Source organism: Neopsephotus bourkii, unplaced genomic scaffold (genome assembly GCF_033783945.1).
Source record: "Neopsephotus bourkii isolate Nb327-2 ecotype Australia unplaced genomic scaffold, CSIRO-AGI_Nbou_v1 NB_1792, whole genome shotgun sequence".
In the NCBI taxonomy this organism is placed as follows: Eukaryota; Metazoa; Chordata; class Aves; order Psittaciformes; family Psittacidae; genus Neopsephotus; species Neopsephotus bourkii.
The window spans coordinates 13,420,910-13,442,819 of NW_026902266.1; the positions used below are offsets into that span (position 1 = coordinate 13,420,910).

Consider the following 21,910-nt stretch of genomic DNA (forward strand, 5'->3'; position numbering starts at 1 on the left):
AGACTTGTCATAAAAATGTGGGATTCAAAATCTTTTTCCTTCCTTTCCTTCCTTTCCTTCCTTTCTTTTCTTTCTGTCTTTCTATCTTTCTGTCTTTCTTGTCTTCCTTTCAGGTATTTCTTTCAGGTTTTTCTTTCAGTTCAAATAGTACCAGTTTATACAGTGCTTTCTACTTAAAAACAAGTAGCTGACAGTCTTAGAGTTAAAAGTGCATTTTATCATGATAAATGAAATCAAGTTAAATTTCCTTGCTAAAACAAAGTACACAGGATTCAAAGGTTGCCATGAATTACTACAACAACAAACTGTAAATAATGCTTCAAAACTTCAAAAAGTTGTCTGGACTGTATCTTAGGCTGACGTAAGTCATCATAGCTTTAAGACATCAATTATCTTTAAGCTACTAAAAATCTGATTTATGGTGAATATTCCTAGTAGAAATAACAGACTCATTTGTTTGCTGCATATAAAAACTACCCAAATTAACTGTATTTATTATTACATGTACTAATTAGTGCTACATAAGTCTCAAGCACTCCCTACATGTAAAATATACATGCTCCATTACAACAGAAGCCTTTTCAGTTGGTAAATATTAAATCATTCAAAAATTATGACTCTTCAGTCATTAATGGCTGGTCAACAGGAAGCACTGTAAACATGGCCTGCTGGTGTTATTTTTTCCAACTGAATAGTCAGCTTTTGACAACTGACTTTACGAGCACACAGTGCAAATGCATGCAAGGCATCCAGAGTGATCAACTGCCGGCAGAATCTACACCCACCTCAAAAGCCCCATGAGACTCCCTGAGAACCGTTTATAAAGCAAAGGACAAGACTGGAGGCTTTTTACAATAACAAGAGAATTACAATGCAGCAGCCCACTGCGGCACAAGGAGCTGATGATGGATAGACTATCATTCTTTCCTGAATGACAAGTAAATGAGGCAGATACAATCTCACTTTTACTACAGCTGTCAATTTGTAAGGTAACCTGAAAAATCTGTGCGAAAAGCACACCATTATTCAGAAGGGCAGGCACATTAACAATGTCTTTCCACTTGTTGCATGTGATACCTGCACAGTTTTGCAAGGATTTAAGCCTTCTAAAAACTTGGTTGCCACTACACAGACACAGGCTCTAGATATGGTCCCCCATTTCTGCTAGGGTCATTCACTGTTTCAACAGTGCTGTGTCAATTTCTGTTTTTATCAGCCTTGCTGTCACTTCCTTAAAACAAAACTCCAGAAACTGACATATCCAACTGATTTTCTTGACATCGCCTGAATTTTTCTTTTCTTATTTTCCTTGCACTGCACTTGCTGTCATCTTTCCATTGCTTTCACCATGATTTAATACTTACGGCTTAGCTAGGGATCACACCGACTTACTAAGCAGAGGGAAAAGAGAAAAGCAAAACCCTTTTTTCCTCTTTTTTTTTTTTTTAATTTTTAATAACAGTGTGACAAGCACTGAACAATTCAGGTGTCTCCTATAATGTCATTTTTCAGTTCATTTTTCAGACCTCTGCTGGGCCATACTGAGGGAAAGCGTCCTTAGATCACACCACCTTCCTGGGACTCTCAAGAAACCCATGTTTCAAAGAATAACACACCCTCTTTCCACACTGCATACACCCAACTACAGGGTTTTTTCCTTATTATTTTAACCTAGCTTCCTTTCTCACATTGTGTACTACAACTCAATTTTCTTCCACCAGCTTAAAAGTTGCATCTCATTTTATTTTATGTCCATGGAACCCATCCAGGACATATCTGCTCAAGGGAAAGAACAGCATCATTGAAATAATCTTGTTTTCTAAAGAATTCTGGCCTCTGGACCTAATCCAGTTGCTACAGTTAATATCAGAATAGGGTCAGGGGCCACATGAATATTCACAGACTATATCTAGCTTCATATTCTCTGTAGTCCTTTGCAGTATTTTTTGTTGAAATAATTTGTAAAGCATACTTACTTATTCATCTATGAATTTTACTTATTCACTTGCACTGCTCACAAAGGCTTGGATCAAGTTAGGTTAATATTATGGTGGTTTGCCAAAAATATGAGAAAAATGTTTAGAAATGGGTCAAAAGATGCAAATGTCTTGAGGTAATAATACAAAAGTTCAGAAGAAAGGCTTTGAGAATGGTTTCTGCAAAAGATCACAACCAGACAGAATGAGGCTGGGGAACATAATAATCTCACAGTCAGTAAGGAGGATTTCATTATACATGAAAAGGAGATTACACTTCTTACATGTGGATTCATAACTGCATATTTAAACATTTATCTAAATACAACATATGCTATAAAGGCTGAAATCAACTATTGATCCTACAAACAGAACAGGTAAAAAGTTCTGTTCTGCCTGTTAAGTGCATTTCTAGGACAGACCTAAAAACCAAGTAATTTCATGGTAATACTGAAAATACTCAAAGTTCTGTTCATTCCAAAACTAAGAATTCCTTTGTTCTCGTTCTAATCTGTCAAACTACCTTACTGCAATAATATATTTTGATTTTACCATGTCTCTTTTCAGGGTGGTTTCTGACACTTTTTAGAAAGCTCCCTGTAAATGCATTTCATTGAAGAAAAGGATATCACTACATCTAAACACAAAAGACATCTACACACAATATACAGTGTCTATATTTGCACACAAAACTTTTGATTCTTACAAATTTCTGAGTGAATGTGTTTGTAGGGTGGTAGAATGAGAATACAACTTCATAGTCACAGGGACGAATATACGTCACTAACTGTTCTCCAGCACAGATCATTTATAACTAAATTCAACACCTCTCTTTGTACCTGCAAGAACTGCCTTACAGAAACATAGTGCATGTAGTATACCTGTGAGCATATGCAAGTTGGACATGCTTGCCAAAATCAAATGCCAAGGTTAATCTTTTTCTTCATGGCAGTTACATTGAGGAACCATATCACTCACATTGCCAGCATGAAAGCAGAGGTTTTCTTCATGCCTATCAGCACTCTAGGGCCAACCTCACACTGAAACCTGTCAAGAGTTTTGTCACTGATCCCAACAGAGAGCGATTCCTCTCCTGGCCTTCACTTGAAATACTACAGGGGAAGTTTTCAGTAACCATCACCCCCATTGAGATTAGAAAGTCAAAGCTCAAGTCCCTTCCATACATAGAAAAGTGATGTGAAAAACAGGTCATCTGAGTGTCTATATAGGAAACTCTATGTCATGTGTTACTGAAATCACAGTGCTCACTTGCGCAGAAAGAAGGTATATTCTAATGGATAATCACAAATTTGTGTGTGTGTGTAGCAAGAATATTTTAGCCCTAAAGTAGATAAAATACTTTCTGATAAATCTTAATATGATAATGACTAACCTAGTACATCTGTTTTGGGCTTAATGGTCAAAACTGAAGAAACAATCACTGTGAGAGCCTCAGACATTTTCTCAAGGGATAAGAGAACTGTTTAATATAAAATCAAATAGGCTGTTAAGTGCTAAATAATTAAAATTGTTCTATTTGCACTAAGGAAAATAGATTATAGAATCACAGAATGGTTTGGAGTGGAAGGGACCTTAAAGCTCATCCAGTTCAAAACCCCTGCCATGGGCAGGGACAACTTCCACTAGACCAGGTTGCTCCAAGCCCTGTCCAACCTGGCCTTGAACATTGCCATGGATGGGGCAGCCACAGCATCTCTGGGCAACCTGTGCCAGGGCCTCACAATCCTCACAGGGAAGAACTTCTTCCTCAGGTCTCATCTCAGTATCCCCTCTGTCAGGTTAAAGCCATTTCCCCTTGTCCTGTCCCTTGCAGGATTTCTTGTAGGCCCCTTTTGGGTACTAGAAGCTAAAGAGGATCTCTCTGGAACCTTCTCTTCTGTGAATAGGAAGACTGATGAAAAAACTACCTGTGCTCCAGAGTACCTTATCACTGCTCGTGTGCCTCTGTAATCCTTCCGGATACTCCTCAGTCAGCTCCTGGCTGTTGCTGATGCCCACATGAAAAAACACATGAGCCGGCTTCAGTGTGTGCTTGCAGCCCAGAAAGCCAACCATTTCCTGGGCTGCATCAAAAGCAGTGTGACCAGCAGGTCGAAGGAGGTGATCCTGCCCCTCTACTCTGCTCTTGTGAGACCTCACTTGGAGTACTGTGCGCAGTTCTGGTGTCCTCAACATAAAAAGGACATGGAACTGTTGGAACAAGTCCAGAGGAGGGGCCACAAGGATGATAAGGGGCCTGGAGCACCTCCTGTATGAGGACAGGCTGAGAAAGTTGGGGCTCTTCAGCCTGGAGAAGGGAAGGCTGCTTGGAGACCTCGTAACAGCCTTCCAGTATCTGAAGGGGGCCTATAGGGATGCTGGGGAGGGACTCTTCATTAGGGACTGTAGTGAAAGGACAAGGGGCAATGGGTTAAAACTTAAACAGGGGAAGTTCAGATTGGGTATAAGGAAGAAATTTTTTACTGTGAGGGTGGTCAGGCACTCAGATGGGTTGCCCAGGGAAGTTGTGAATGCTCCATCCCCGGCAGTGTTCAAGGCCAGGTTGGACAGAACCTTGGGTGACATGGTTTAGTGTGAGGTGTCCGGACCCATGGCAGAGGGTTTGGAACTAGATGATCTTAAGGTCCTTTCCAACCCTAACTATTCTATGATTCTATGATTCTGTAAAGTCAATGAGGTGTGTGAGGCTTGGTAGTCTCTTGATGACATCCCTGATATGAGACCCCAGTAAGAAGCACACCTCTGAGGAATGGAATGCCACCATAACTAATTCTTCATTCTCTTTATGATCAATGAAGACTAAGTATTCAACCTAAGAGTAAATTATTTAAGTAGTACTGAGCCATTTTCAAATGTGTTTAACATTTTTGAGAAGGAAGGTTATAGCCATAATTTGAGCATGCTAGGGCATCTCCACTGACTTACTCAGAATCAAAGATTCCTTGTATCCATTATACACATTATATGGAATTTTTTTTTTTCTGTTCTGTTCAATTGTTTCTGTTCTTTTTTCATTTATACTAAATAGCATTCAGTAAGAAAGGAAAAGGGAGAGGGATTCTTTTCCATCTTAACAGTCCCAGGCACACACCAGACAAACAAAACCAAGTTGTCAGTTCAAGACAAGAAATTCTGAATCAGTATTCTTAGTACTGATCTCTTCTGTGCCCCTAACCTGCTGCTAGACAGTAGCTAAGCCTTCAAGGTAGGGATAGTCTCTTCCAATGTGTTTACGTTACATCTAGCAAATCAAGACTTCCAGGCTGTTCTGTAATATAAATATATGTCATCATAATTTTCTTTAATGGTAGTCTATACACATGCCTGCATTTTCAAAGCACTGCAGAGAGATTTACCCATGCAGCCCACACTGATTTCACTGGAAGACAGTTTCCTCCTGGTATTGTAAATTTGGGGGTGTGCAGATTAAAACAGGAGGTGGATTAAGTAGTCAAAGCAGACAACCCAGCATTGGCACCTATTATTCAAACAGATCATACCACAGTCTTCCCAAATGGATCACACAAGCATGCAGGTATCACCAGCGATGTGAAGCAAAGAATTATTCCAGATTTCATGACAATGGGTTGTGTATGTGGCATTTAGAAGCAAGACAGTAAACATCAAATGCAAGATACTGAAGGAAGCAGATCAAGAGTTCACAGAGCTTATAACTTACAGAATCACAGAATGGTTTGTGTTGAACTAACTTATCCAGTTCAAACCCTCTGCCATGGGCAGGGACACCTTCCAGTAGACCAGGTTTCTCCAAGCCCTGTCCAACCTGGCCTTGAACACTGCCAGGGCTGAGGCAGCCACAGCTTCTCTGGGCAACCTGTGCCAGGGCCTCAGCACCCTCACAGGGAAGAACTTCTGCCTAAGAGCTGCTCTGAATCTCCCCTCTGTCAGGCTAAAGCCATTCCCCCTTGTCCTGTCGCTACAGGCCCTTGTCAAAGCCCCTCTCCAGCTTTCTCATGAGCCCTTTTAGGCACTGGAAGCTGCTCTAAACTCTCCTCAGAGCCTTCTCTTCTCCAGGCTGAACAACCCCAACTCCCTCAGCCTGTCTTCATAGGGGAGGTGCTCCAGCCCTCTGATTATCTTCATGGCCCTCCAGAAGCATGGCCAAGAGTTTATTACTTTTTTTATAAGTCATCTTCATCAAAAGTGCCAGTTCCTTCAGTGGTTTCAACAGAAATTCTGAAAGTAAGATGTTTTCTCTCATGTCTAAAGCTGTTCAGATACAAACTGAACAATTTTCTTCCAAGTCTAAGCCTATGAACTGTTTTGACTAATGTCTGATTACTCTTGTTAACAGAGAGGTAGTATTTTCAAGTGCTTAATTCCATGCATGTGAACTAGGGATGATTTGGTTATTCACAGCTTGATTTGGTTATTCAGCATTATACTTTCAAGAAAAACCAGGTACAAAAAAAAAGAAAAAAGAAAAGCACCCATGCGAGTATGACCTGCGAGCTCAAGTGGCCCTTTCACCATTCATGTATTTGTAAAGGGAAGCAAACATTGCAGATGTCTGCAATATTGCCAGTCAAACTGTCCTAGGATTTCACCATGTTTGTTGAGGCAAAATGTTAGTTAGCAACAAGTGACCAGCAGCTAAACCTCACAAGATAAGATTAACAGGAACAGAGGAAGAGGGAAGAGAAGCAGGGAAAGTGGTGTTGCTGTTCATCATCACAACAGAGAACTTCTCCAGACAGTGATGGCTCAATAGATTACCAGTTGCAGCCTGCCTTTACTCATCTCACCGAGATGTATTCTTTTGAACTGTAACCTCAGGAAAAATAAATAAATTGTCCTGAGAGTGATCTAAAAAGTAAAAACAACTTCACTGTGGAAAAAAAAGGGAAAATACCCTGAATTTAAATCCCTATGCCTTTTCCATTTAAGTGCTTTTGAAAGAAATTAATTCTGTGTCTCAAATACTGTTTTCCCAGATTTCTTCCACTTTCCTGCTATGTGAATTATTGAAGCAGGAAACACATTTTAGATTTTTCTGTGGTTTAGATTCAAAGTATTCAAGGTAAAATCTTGCTTCATTTTATTTACTAAAAATATCAGGGCTGCAATTTCATTCTCGTAGCTTAGCTCAACCCCTCCTCCTCCCCAAAAACTGCAACCAACCAACCAACACCACCAAAAAGACAGACCTCTCACTATCCAATCCTATAATGGGAAATACTGTTCTTATATTTATTTGCACCCATCAATGAAAAGGGTGTAACAGAAAGATCTTCATATGAAATGCCCGAATACAGCTGATTTCCCATCACTCAGCCTCGTAAGTCTTCTGCAGTGGGTAGAAATAAGCTGGTGTATATCTGGGCTTGGACTTTCCTACACAGCCTAAAACATCAAGCTCATAAATCTTTTGAGGGTTAGGTGGCTGCAAAGGGTATCATCAACTTTGAGGTTTTGCAATTAATAAAACAAACCAACAAAATATATGTCATGCAGTAATGTTCTGGATAGCATTCTGTCAAGGAAGTTTGTGCTTCAGAAACAGAGCATGGTGACAGTTGTGCATTGATACAGCAGTACAGAAATAGCCTCTGGATTACAGGAGATAGTATTTATTACATTTTAAGATTTAAATTGTGCTATATGCTTGTTTCAGAGGTTACAGATGACCTCATGTACCACTTCTTTGTGGGGAAGGGAGTGAAGAGAGGAATAGCTGTCCTTTCCTCCAATTTGATACTTCAGTGACAGCCTCTCTGCACATGGCTGTTGAAGCCTGCAGGTTTGCAGGCATAGACAACTGGAGGACAAGATTTGACTTCACGAGGAAGATGATGTCAGAAACAGCCTGTATGCCACTGCCTCCTATTGCCTCACCAGAGATACAGGATATATTGTCTGCTGAGTTTGTGCTTTAATTTTATCACTGTCTGTAGTTGTTGAATGAATGCATATTTCCTCATCTACCTTTCTCATGGAATAATTAAAAGAAGGAGAGAAGGAGAGGAAGGAGGCAGATCACCAGGCAGTCAAGTTCAGTGACTAATGGCACCAGTGAAGAAACCTGATTTCCTTTATGACACTGCTACTGCCTTACTATGTAACTTTAAGTGAAGCACTTGACTCCCTTTATGCCATGGTATTCTTATCTGTAAAAATTAGGCAACATCACTACCTTTCTCTGTAGGATGCTTTAAGATCCCTCGAGAAAAGGCAAAGGGTTGTCTTTACTCAGTTACCTTTAGAGATTCAGCATGGCAAGGCCCAAACTTTGCTTCAGATAGGTGCTAATGTGCTTCAGCTCTCAAATTTTTGAAGCTTTGGTGGCAGTTTCCTGAGTATGCAGACAGCCTGAAACAAAATTCCTGAAGGCTAAACCTGAGATCTAACAATACAAATTTCTAATGCCAGCTTTTTAACCACAGATTATATGCATACTCATCTGATAGGCTTATCCTATCAAAGTCAAGTGTTTGTCTCCTTAATCTTATTCTTACTGCCTCCAACCAAACTGCCAACATCTCCATTCTGTCTCTGGCAGTCCTGCCTTGGGGGCTCCACTGGGAAGGCAGAGCCAGTTTTCCATGCACAGAGATGTGGTCCAGGAAAGATGGCACGATCACCTTCCAATTTCATTGCACAAAGCCAGGCTTCGATGCTGGATAGATACAGGCAGTCAGACAAGTTGGAGCAGCTTGACCTGTGGGGAGCATAAGATGTGTCTTCACATCACACCCTGCTCTTCCTTTATTGTTCTTTGCCAGAACAAAGTAGGTACAGACATTCTCATAGGAAATACATGTAAAACGAGATCAAAACTAAGTGGGAAACACAAGGAACCACCAGGAAAGGAGTCAGACAATTTCTCAGTGCCTCAGTAACCCTTCAGCTGCACCTGATTCCGCAGAAGACAAGAAATGATTTTTCTTTCCAAGTTTCTGCCAGCCTGATGAGAGCCGTGTTTTCTTACTCTCCTGGAGATTTTTAAATCTTGAGCCTTTCAGAGGCAAAGCTGAATCATATGGTCCCATTCCACGTCCCATTCCTTTTCACCACCCTATCATTTTGGGCAGAATGAGCTGTTGGGTTTATCCAGAGTCCTCACCACCTCCTTTGATAAGGCCATTTTGTTCTCTTACAGGACTGCCATTGCTGAGCCCACCTTCCTCTGCCCTGGAGGGAACAATGCTTTTTGTGCATAATTGACACACTGAACAAAAAGCCTTACGCACCTCAGGAATAGCTGTTTCCATCAGCAAACATTTCCCCCAATGCAAAGAAAGCATAATGATCTAGCACACATCACGAGAGCAACATGACTTGTCCTGGAAGTGGCAGTGACAGACCTGACCACTGGACAGGACTACACAGCTGTAACGTAAGGTGGCTGGGGTCAAGAAGCGGAGTTCAGCCTGTCACCACCACCCCACTCCTGCATGCCTGTATTGCAACATGCAGTGGCCACCTCGGTTTGAAACCGTTTAACCTGCAACAGCACAGGAAAGGGACACAGCAACAGGCACATGGTCCACATGATCTTCACCTCCAGGAATGCTGCATTCGGTGGTCCCCAGCCCACTTCCTCATAGGACAGGTGGCTGAATGGCAGAAACCACTGTCGTAATTAGCTGCTTTATGCAGTCAGAGCACAAGAAACATGGGAGAAGCTAGCACAGCGGCTGCGCACACTGAGCCTCTGCACTTTAGGGGAGAACACTAGACTGTGCAATTGTTTGCTTACTCTTGTGTGTGCCCTGACTTCACTGTTTCCAACAGTAAAATTATACTTGGGTCACAACTCTGTTCTGTCCCACTGGCAAGAACACAATCCTTACTCACGCAAAAATCCTCTCCACCTAGCACACCAGTTTTATTGGCTCTAAACCACCCCCATTCTCCCCCAAGGGACAGGATCTGCTGTCAGGTTTTAGAGTTTACCCCCTTTACCCATTATTACTTTTTAGCCATGTAGAAAAGCATGGGTCCGTAAACCATGTTGTACAGTCGCACCGTGAAAATCTGTGCCACAAATCTGTGCTTTATTACCACTTTTTACATCTCATTTTAATCCACACTGGGAAAGCGATCCTGCTCCCATCAAAGTCCGCAGCAAGCGCCCATTAAAATCTGGCTCAGCTAGTATTTTAATAACACTTAGACATTCCCGTCCTTTGCATATTTCATCTGGGAAGCGCTTTATAAACATGAATTTCCTAATTACAGGCGGGTGATTTACTAAAACTGGAAATTCCTCACTAGCTCTGGCTTTCACTTTGAAGCTGCAGGATTCGCTCCTGTCCCTCGGCGGTTTGGAAGGTCCCTCGACGCCGCTCCTTCGCGGCAGAGGCAGGGCAGAGAAGAAGCCGCACAGACGACGGCGAACCCGCCTTGAAGTTTCCGCGCCGGCGGATTCCGGCGCGCACTGCCGGGGCGGCGCTGCCCGAGGTCCGGGATCGCCGCCGGGGCGGGAGCACACGTGGTAGGAGAGGAAAACCCGGCGGCAGTGGGACGCGGCAGAGCCTCGCTCCGCGCCGGGCTCCGCACCGGGCCGAGCTGGTCCCCCCCGGCGGCCCGCCGCACCGGGCAGGAAGGGGTGGAGCGGCCGGCGGAGCGCACGGGCGGGGAGCCGCGGGCGGGGAGACATCCCGGCCATGCTGAAGCCGGGCGGGCGGGCGGCTCCGCGCCTCCCGTGAGCGCGCCCCATGGAGCGGCTGCCCGGCCAACCCTGAGCCGGTGGCCCCGGCCGCCCGGTCCCCCGCCGCCCCCGATGGAGCCCGAGGAGCGGAAGATCTCGGTGTGGATCTGCCAGGAGGAGAAGCTGATCTCCGGGCTCTCCCGGCGGACCACCTGCTCGGACGTGGTGCGGGTGCTTCTGGAGGACAGCCACCACCGGCGGCAGCGGCCGACGCAGCCCGAGCCCGGCGGCGGGATGCTGTCGGGGCCGCCTCATTCGTACTGCATCGTGGAGAAGTGGCGCGGCTTCGAGCGGATCCTGCCCAACAAGACGAAGATCCTGCGGCTCTGGGTGGCGTGGGGGGACGAGCAGGAGAACGTGCGCTTCGTGCTGGTGCGCAGCGAGGCCTCGCTGCCCAACGCGGGACCGCGCAGTGCCGAGGCGCGGGTGGTGCTCAGCAAGGAGCGCCCCGGCCACGGCCTGGGGGCGGCCCGCGCCAGCCTGGCGCTCACGCAGGAGCGGCAGCGGCGAGTGGTGAGGAAAGCCTTCCGCAAGCTGGCCAAGATCAACAAGAAGCGGCAGCAGCCGCTGGCCCGGGAGGCCTCGTCGGCAGAGAGGATGGAGACGCTGGTGCACCTGGTGCTGTCGCAGGACCACACCATCCGGCAGCAGATCCAGCGCCTCCGCGAGCTGGACCGTGAGATCGACAGGTATGAGGCCAAGATACACCTGGACCGCATGAAGCGGCACGGCGTCAACTACGTGCAGGATACCTACCTGGTGGGGGCCGGCGGCGGGGAGCCGGAGCCGGGCGGGGCGGCACAGCCCGCCGCCGGTCGCCCCGAGGAGGACTACGCCAGGAAGTGCGAGGAGGTGCTGCAGCTGCAGGAGCAGCGGGCGCAGCAGGAGGAGCTGCTGGAGCACCTGGCCGCCGAGATCCAGGAGGAGCTCAACGAGCGCTGGATGAAGCGGCGGCGGGAGGAGCTGGAGCTGGCGGCGGGGCCCGGCTTGGACGACACGGACTGCGACACCACGGAGCTGAGCGGCGGCGGCGAGGGCGAGCTGCACCTCGAGCACGAGCGGGTGAAGACCCAGCTGAGCACCAGCCTCTACATCGGCCTCAAGCTGAGCACTGACCTGGAGGCCGTCAAAACCGACCTGGATTACACGCAGCGCGCATGGGAGGACAAGGAGCGGGAGCTGCAGCGTTTGCTGGAGACGCTGGGCACCCTCGACGTTGCGGAGGCGCCGGCGGAGCCGCGCGGGGCGGCGGGCGGCGGGCGGCCAGCGGCGGGGGGCAGCGGCACCGCGGCCGGATGGGTTGAGCAGGCGCGGGCGCTGCGCAAGGACCGCGCCGACAACGGCGAGGACTCGGACACGGGGCTGAGCTCCATGCACAGCCAGGACTCCGACTCGCTGCCCGTCTGCGAGTCCCTCGTCTAGCGCCCGCCCGCCCGGCGGGGCAGGAGGTGGTGTGAGACGCAGGCCGACAGCACGGAGCGGGGTGGGGGGGCGAGATAACGCCCGGTGCAGGAGGCACTCACATGAGGAAACGTCTGAATTGTAGCTCTTGAGTTTAAACTTGTTCTAACTAGTCATCCGCGGGCAGCGCTTAGGCTGGCTCGCCAGTACTTTCATCTAAGGAAGAGAATCCCACAGCGTGTTTGTGTTCCATTCACGGCTGGGAATTGCGCCCTCCTTAAGTCTTGCCGCCTCCTTTACCCCCGAAGGCTTTCCCCTGGGCTTTTTAATCCTGCGGTGCCCCCCTGCCCCCCCTTCTCCCCACTGTAGTTTAGGCTACTTCGGGTAAACTGTAAGTAAAACGCTCCGCAGGGTGAATCGGTTCTCCTTAACAGTTTCTCAGCATTGCAAAGTCAGATGGTGGGTTACACTGGCTGTCATAGACAAACACACCCGGCTCCTTTACCGACAAAAAGTCATTGAGGCTAAAGCTGCTGATCGTGTAAACACTGCGGAGGAAAAGCAGTGTCAAAACTACTGACACCGGGATCTCCCAGGGCACAAGCTTGTGGAAGGTACTGCGGTTCCTTTTGGCAACAAAAGCGGGTGATAAATCACTTTTTTTAAAAAAAGAACAAAATGCAGACTAGCATGGTGTATTTGCTCGGCAGACTAAGAAATCTATTAGTACCAATGTTCTTTTGACAGCCATTGAAAGCAATTAGCAGCACCTCTATGTATACAGCCTTCAACTACATTTTTTCACTGGGCTAGCTGATACTTGGCTAAGCTTGGTTGTAGATAAACAAAGTACAGAATCAGCTTGAGCTACCGTTTTTAATAATACAGTTCACATCAGGCCAAGAGATACAACGATAAAGGTGTGACTCAAGCTCTACCTGCACTACAGCTTAATCTTTTCAGTTATTCCAGTAAAAAAAACACCAAACAACAAACAACAGCATCAGCTGTAACATGCATTTCACTTAACTGCCAGATCTTCCTCTTCAGTTTAACTCTTACCAAAACCATATGACCTGCTCTTACAATAAGAGACGTAAAGGATTCTTGTACTCAAGAATAATTGCAGAAACATTTTAAGCAGTGAGAGACCAGAGAATGTTGAGTCAGGCCTGACTGACAGCATGAACTTTGAAACTTCTGAGATTATTTATGTAAGGCTATTTATGAAAGTTTTCATTTAATGCTAAAGAAAAAAAAAAAAAAGGGTACACCCATAGACCACTTGTTTTATTTTTGATAAAACCTTTGCAGCTTCCTCACCCAAAAAAACGGGTTCCACTCTTTTGCAGTGTTCTTGCTGGTGGGAATTCTGTTGTACAACAGAAGACTAGACTGGTCTTCAGCTGGTCAGTTTGAAAGCAATTGGGGAAATACTGTCTGTGGGTTTGTTGAGGCTGAGCAATTCCCTATAGGCTATCATTCTTGATAAATGTTATTCCACTGAATGGGTCTCAGTTATAACAAACTGGTTTATTTTGAACACTGATTATATAGTTTTTCATATTTTAGTTGACCTTGAAAAATATTTAAGAACCTATTTTTAGAGCTAATAAAACTCTTTAATAATAATAATAAGTGTTCCCAATTGAGTGTGATTAAAAAATTACATATATCAGGTCTGGGACTGTGTTATCTTGTGGTGTCATTCACCCTTTTGCAAAGCCAGCAGAGGGATAAACCAAGTCAGACCTCTCCAGTCTGCCTCCTGACAGCACTGTCCCCTCGCTTTCTGGCACAAGGGGTTCCCTCAGGTACAACTAACATGTTCTTCAGATCTAGTTGCTGCAGGGGTAGAGTAGTGCCATTTAGAAATGTTGGCACATATCCAGAGTGAGCAATTTCACCCCACTATGCAATTAAACATACTTAGGTGGAAGTAGAGCTGAAGAACAAGTTAAGGGTTGTGGGAGTCATGTTGATGCCCTGCATTGTGTTAGCCAGTGCAGATGTAATGGGTGGGTGATGCAAGTATCTGTTGATAGCTTCTCCAGTGATTGATGCAAGCAATAAACCTGAAATTGCTTTACGTAAGCTCTCCCATTAGCCACACCAAGCAAATAAAAAGTAAGCACATTATAGAAATAAGCTGCAACAGGCCGTACATCATTATACTACTGATAGAGGCATCAGGTATCTTGTGAAGCATGAGGTGAAGGAAGCCAGAAGATTTGAAGTTGCAAAAGGAAGTCTACCTACTCATCCTCAGCTAGACAGTCTTAGAATCAGGGCAAAGCCATTTCTGCTTGTAGTGCACTGCGCAATACCTGCCCTTGGCGTCTCACAACCCCAGATCTGACGCAGCAGATCACAACCCTGCTGAGCTGCTGGTCCCTGTCCCTTGAGGCCAGGAGTAAGAACACTGCAGGTGGTACTACAGTTTCAAGGTTTTGATGGGAGCTGCAGTGACTTCCCACAAGGGCATATTTAAATGTCTTCCTATATTGTGCAGGTGAAATTGGGTATATTTATTTGATATTTAAACAGTTACAAATGCAATTGCAAGGGGCTCAGGTTTTGTTCGTGCATGCATGAAGTCAAACATCTTCACAAATCCCTCTCTCTAGAACCGTTATTAAAACTTTAGTATACAAGAGGAAATCACTGTTTGCATTGGGCCAGGTACTTCTCCCTTCCCGTCCGCTTCTGGACTTGTATATCCTCACTTAGATAATAGACAAGCCACAGGATGCTTGGCTTTGACGGGGAATTTGGGTTTTGCCAAGCACATAGCCAAGGGTTAGGAAAGTCCATTCAGAATCACAGGTAGAAGGGCAGGACTTTTGTCTCCTTTCCGCTTCTGAGGGAATGGAGGAGAGAAGTCTACCTTCTGGCACCACCAACAGAGGTCAAAGCTCCAACCTACACTTGCTTTTTTTATTTTATACCATTCTATCTTCCAAAGTCAAGTCCAATCTAATCTTTCATTCTAAAACCAGACAAACAGATACAGATTGCCATGGATTAAGTAAAAAACTACCAGCATTTTGAACTATTTAAGATAAATCTGTGCATAGTACCACATTGCCCCATTTATTCAACACCCTACCTGCTTCTGAGAAGAACCATCAATGACTGAGGCCACTAGGCCTTTCTCAGAGAAAGAAATCAAAGGGAGTTTTGTCTGGGAAAAATAAGCAGAGTAGAATTAGGCCTTAGTTTCAGGTACCCTTTTAAACAAGTATTATCAAGCAATACTGCACAAGTCCTACCCATTTGCTGCCCTTGGCCACAATTTTTCTGACCCTATATGGCACTTTCTTTTGTGCTTATAAAGAGTTTGTGGGACCAGACAGTGAATCAGATCAGAAAAAATTGATGAGCTTTAATTCAGGCAAGTCCCCGATGTGGCTCAACGTAGTCACATAAATACTTCTGCCAATGGCAAGGTACGGTGCCAAAAATGACAAAATTGAAGGCACTTTGAAAGGTGGAACTGATTCGGAACTGATTCTTTCAGCAATGGGCACTGCCTTACGCTGACTTGCATGTTTGCAAAAGCTTTGTTCAGACTGTACATACCACCCCACTCACAGTCTAAAGAGAAGGTTTCTGATGGAAGACCAGGCCTGGAGCTGAAGGTTCATGACATCAATTACACTCACCTACATGAAACCCAACACGAGTCAAGTAGTCCAGCTTTTAGCTTTGACCTTGTTTCAGACACCCACTATCAAGCAATATTACCAGAATGAGGACTGTCAAGTTTGATACATTTCTAGTCCTTAACACATGTAAGAGATCTGCCAGTTTGAATAAGCACTTTGTATGGCTATCATTTGATGCTTTATAATGGGAAGGGAAGAGGGGAGGCAAATACATTCACCATAATGAACACCACTGACATGCAAAATGAATGACCTATTATTTATTACCATTTATTCTAAAGCACCACGTAGCCAGCCAAATCAGTGCCTGGTCAATTTACAGGGACACATCCTTTTCCAAAGAACCCAGTCTTGGTTTCAGACAAGACAGAGTCAAAGGGTGGAAGCAAGTAAGTGGGTGCAAATGAAGGAAAACACATCATAAAGCTTTATTATTGACTGTTTGCAAGAAACATCTTCCAAGTTTGTTTTAAAAACAGTCTGTGTGCCTATGTTGGGAGAGACATAGACACAGACCTCTCCCTGTCCCAAATTCTACACTACTTTTTTAATCCCCTTTAATTTGCACTGAGCTGGGACTGCAGCTCAATACATGAAAAGAGCAGCACAGACCTTGAAATAAAATAACAGGTCTGGTGAGCTATGCTAGTTACCAAGTTGAAATACAAGCCATTGGGGGTTGTTGGAAGCAGTTGTCCTTTGAAGTCACTTGATATTACTGCTCCTGAGCTGCCATACAAAGTTTAAAGGAATGAGCATTGCAAAGTGCAGGGGGCCTATACAGATGTTACTTGTTTTATACAAACTCACATTGCTGAATTAACTGGAGTCTTAACAAAAAGGGATAATTTAATCATTTCCAAGCAAAACTGGGCTCTATATGCAAATTAGCCAAATATCTTCAAGCAGAATTGTCAAATAGAATTTTAAAAAAGACTGTTTGCATAACTGAATAAATCACTTGTGTAAATGCATCAGAGCAGAACCTTCCATGCACGGTGGATTGTCACACCCTTTCAAATGCTGAATAACACTACTGAGTAAGCCAGTGATTTCTTAAGAGTGTACAGTACTAACTCTACCAAGCATTAGAATATACCCTTAATATATAACTCCTGCAGGCTTTACACACTACCTACGTACCAGTTTATTTGGAAAGTCTTATTAAAATCTCCTTCCTTCAGTTCTGAAAGTGTGTCAGGAACCCATTGATGTTCCATGAAAAAATAGTTTTTCTTCCAATAATGTTTTTCCTCTTTCCTGTCAACCTGCTCCTCCCCTGCTCATCAGCATCTGACCTGGATTTCATTAATAGTCTCATTCAAAATGGTGGGACTCCACAGATTCAGGATTAGGATCCTACTTCGTAAGAAACCTGAAGAAAAAAATGGTTCTTTCTAGGCTTGGGCAGAAACTCATTATTTGCTTAGTACATGGCAATCTCAGCACTGTTTGTAGTTCTTTATATAGTAACATGTCATAAGGATTAAGGACACACTCTCACCAGCTGTTCTATGCCACTGTTGCTCAATGCCCTTGCCTGCTCCCCACTTTCTTTTTCACTTTTTTTGTTTTTCTTTAAATGTTTCCCAGTTACCTTCTGAATTTTCCCCTTCTCCTAATTGGAGGCAAGTACTTCTTACACAAGGGGGGAGCGCAGCTCCTCAGATGATATCTGAGTCAGGGGAACATTACTGAGCTGGGGAACATTACTGTGGAGCACTGAGGTAGGGAGATACAGTTTCTATACCTTGTTTGAAGAATAACTTGAGTAATGAGCGGTATCTTATTTCCCTTGGAGTGTAAGTTTTGCTGAACTATTTACTGTGTGATTGTACCCTGTCTGGCAGAAGGAGGCCCAATCTACTCAAAGCCTCCTAGGTACTGTTATAATGAAAACATTAAATAATTTCACTCTTCTGTGCCTCAGTGCTTCCCTTTTCTGAAAGAGTTCAAATAACCTTTGCCATTTAATAGCTCAGTGAAACCACTGCATGATCCCAGAACAAAATCCTGTGAAGTCAGTCTCGGGATTTTATAGGGTTTACTGGGAGAAAAACCCCAAACCACCACAAACTAAAAAACAATCTGTGACTCATAGAAAGAGCTCTTATATACCTAAAACACACTATCATTGGCTTACTAGCATTGCACTTCACATGGCTTAATTATGTGATTATTTAGTCTATTATCTCTGAAAGGAATACTTTTCGTCAGTCAAATTGTGCTCATAAGCAGGTCTTTGGAAACTGTGTTAAAAGCCTTTAGGTAAAATATTTAATCCATTTCAATTTAGTGTAATCCTCTTGTTTTAATCTCTTACAGAGTATTTTTTTTTGCATGTAATCAGGCTATTAGTTTATGCATTTAATTATCAGTGTAGCCTAATAATCTGAATCTTCACTTGATAGACATACCTTAAGAATGGACAAAAAACTACTTTGGAAATTGAGAGACATGGATCACCTTTTGAAAACGTTGCTGCTTGTTCTTTGTACTGCTAGCACAGAAGCAAATTACTTGCTTTCAACTGCAAATTTCTAGTGTTTTTTACATTTCCCTTTTTTTCACAGCTGTTCTTCACTTTCTCCCAGTAAGATCTTCCATAATTCTGGGCAAGTTTCCTGGTTCAGAGTGATGGGCTGACCCATGAATCCCCAGTAGGCTAAAAGCTTAAAACCAGGATTGTCAGTTTTTATAATCCTGTCCCTGCACATTTTCTGTCTCTCCTACTTCCCCTGCTCCATCTCAAAAAAATATTACCCTGAACAAGTAGAAGAGGGTCAGGCACTCAAATTTTGCCATCCTTCAAAAGAAGATACAGAGCACACAGCTCCAGGTGTCCTGTATCTGTAACACACAGAACAGTACATACAGCTGTGCACCGTCCACAGAAGTGAGCTGATTAGAAAGGTCTTTTCTAGGCTAATATAGGAGGAGGCCAATTTGAAGCCAGTATATTGTATATTACTTATACTTGGTCCTGACAGGGGTAACTAATGATCTCCAGCAGGTGATTGCAGTGTGAAATAGAATAAACTGATCTTGTGATTATTTTGGATTAATTTTTACATGTTTAATGACTTCAGGGTGTGGGTTTTAAAAACCTTATCTCCTGCTCCCTGCTTATCAGTTAGGTAAGGTAAGAAAGCAGCATTCTGTCTTAGAGGCAGTTGTAAACTAGTCGGGGTTGTAAACTAGTCAGGTTAGTAACAAGCATGGGCCTTGCTGCTTTCTTTTCTGATAGGGAAGGAAAACTTTCCTGCCTCTGAACTGCCTAAATGAAGCAGGGATGGATGGGGACAAGAGCGTAGTAGGCATGAAACCGTGTCAGAAGAGAATGGAACCAAGCCCGAGAAACACAAACGTAAGAGGAGGCAGCTGAAGGGAGCAAAGAAGAAAGGACAAAAACAAGCAAGAAGCTGGAACAATAGGAAAGTAGCAAGCAGCATGAACCAACTCTTGCATTGTAATAAGTGAAAAAACTCCGAGTCTGTGATAACAACTGTGCATCTTGGTCCTAGTGAAACAGCTTGAAGCACATCTGACAAAGAGCAGCCTGGGAGGAAGAGGAATCCATGCCATAGTAGTATCTTCACAGCTTATCAAGACTAGCCAGGTGAACATGGGAGTTAAAAACAGCCCCCAACAAACAAAACCGAACAAAAGAAAGGGACAACAAATATCTTGTGATTTCCCTCAGGTTGTGTTAACTCAGCTGTAAAGGCAACTGACTGCAGAATTTGCAATAGGCTAGCTTGCTGAGAATTTGAGGATGAAATGTCATTCTCACATAGGGTTTTCTCCTTCATTTTTATACTTGGTGGGTATGGAGGAATTAATGTTTTCCTAGATGATACATATTTTATATTATTTAAAGTTTATCTGCAACAGATTCCTGGAACACAAGCCAGCTTGCAAAGCATGTGCAATGGCATTTCTAAGTATGTCTTGTAAATTGATTTGTGCAAAAAACAAGCCACCTGAGACAGATGTAAATTTCAGTTGTTCATAGTCTCTCATCATGTGTCACTGAAGTGATTTACGTGTAGATCACTTAATCTAGTTAATAAACACAATTAACATGTTTTGATAGTATTAACTGGACCTGTACTTATACTCCTTTCTGCATTTCATCTTTATAACCACCTCTATAATCAACAACTCCCATGGCTTTAGTATGCCTAAAGGAATAGTTTACCTTTATAGAACATATATTTCATTATTAACTTCTCTTTCATTGTCACTCCCTCCAATGTTTTTCCCCACAGAATTTCCAAGTTTTTTTCTTTTCCTCAAGTCATTAGCAATTTGGCTTCCTCTTTGCAAATAAGAAGAGCGAGAGATACCTGCCTGTTCAGAAGTCATCTGCCACACGCTTTCAGCTCCAGGCTTCTAACTGGTAAGTCACAGTCCTTCCACGTGAGTTGCTTTCATACCAGTATTCTGGCATTTCTTTCATTTAAAAAACTGAAGACTGGACTTTTTCAATCAGAAAAAGTTCAGAGCTGGGTAACCACACAACCAGCTTATGGAAAAGAGCACAAGCTCCACTGTCTTGCCCAGGATATCAGAACCTGCTTGTAAAAGGATACAAGTTAAAAACCCTGAAGATGTACCCAGTTAACCCATGGATTGATCTGTATGTTTTTAGCTAGAACTAAATACTGGCATTCTTATTACAGGACAGGGGGTAACATGCTCAAACTTAAACAGGGGAAGTTTAGGTTACATTTCAGGAAGAAGTTCTTTACTATGAGGGTGGTGAGGCACTGGAATGGGTTGCCCAAAGAAGTGGTAAATGCTCCATCCCTCTCAGTGTACAAAAGGGCAGGTTGGACAGAGCCTTGGGTGACATGGCTTAGTGTGACATGGTCTAGTGTGTGGCAGGGGGGTTGAAACTAGATGATCATGAGGTCCTTTCCAACTCTAACTATGTAATTCTATTAGCATTTGCATAGCAATAGTACCACACAAGATAGAAAGCTGTTATACTATGTATTTTTAAAGGACACAGGACAAGGCAGCCCTTGCTCTGATCACAATACAGACAGACAAGTCAGACTTCAATTGAGATGACAGGTATAGGAGCTTCAATGACTCGAGTGCATAGCAGGTTAGTAACAAAGATGGGAACAGAAGCCAACTCTCTTGATGCCCAATCCATTTTCCTCTGTGCCAGACCCAAGCTTCCAGCCTGTGATGTGGTACAGACAACAGATTAGGTATAAATTCACCTCCACCCCCTACTGCCACAGAAGCCGTATACCAGGTAACGTGTGGAGACTTATTCAAGCTATTGAAGAAATACAGGAGGCAATTTCAGGTGAAAAGGAGTATCAAAACCAGTATTAGTAGCTATGGCACCTAAGACAAGATTACTTCTTTCAGACCGACTATTGCCAGTATAGTCATTTTAACTGAGTGCAGTTATGAGGTTTTAATCTTTATTTAAAAAAGCCAAACCCATAACCAGACTATTTTTAAGTTACTGAAGGGCACTGCTATGGAGATCTGTATGACAAGAGGCTTCATTAAACAAATATTCAATGCTAAGAAAGATTGCATCTTTACTAGGTCTCAAAAGGAGCAACTCCAGACATTTTGATCTGTCTAGATGAAAGCCCTAGTTATTATCTAATTCAAGTGAACATCATGGCTGGTTCTGTTGTCTAGGAATACACTATGATTAGTGATTTAAAGATTCCAAACAGTTTGGTCCCTCACCTAAAGCCTGTATATGGGAAGGCAGCCACAATATGTAGTATGTAATTAACCTGAGAAATTTCCATTTTTATTCAAAATGCTAATGAACAAAATTTCAAACAAGAATGGAAAGTACCAAACCTTGTGTCTGAGTCCGCAAGTATTTTAGATACTGAATTATGAGCTTTAATAAGAGCAGGCCCTGAATAGTTTGTTACTAGATAGAAAAAATGCAAATAATGGAAGTCATGGGAAAATGGTGAAATTGGAACTTGCTCTCAACATTTCACATGGTGTTATATGTATTCAGTATATGACATGCATATGCTCTTTTCCTACTGCTTTGTATTTCAGATTGTATCTCCTCCTGTGGCAGTCTGAGACACTAGCTAAAGCAGACTGGAGTCATGCAAAATCCTTCTGAAAAATTAACTGCAAATACAGTAAATGTACTTTAATGTTGA

At 43.6% G+C, this 21,910-nt stretch overlaps 1 protein-coding gene across 1 annotated transcript; it reads left to right on the forward strand.

Annotated features, from left to right (window-relative positions):
* Nucleotides 1-10,625: 10,625 nt before the first annotated feature.
* On the forward strand, nt 10,626-12,123 carry RASSF10 (Ras association domain family member 10). Its single transcript, XM_061342542.1, has one exon. The coding sequence runs from the start codon at nt 10,744-10,746 to the stop codon at nt 12,091-12,093; it is 1,350 nt and encodes a 449-aa protein (XP_061198526.1). The 5' UTR covers nt 10,626-10,743; the 3' UTR covers nt 12,094-12,123.
* Nucleotides 12,124-21,910: the final 9,787 nt, after the last annotated feature.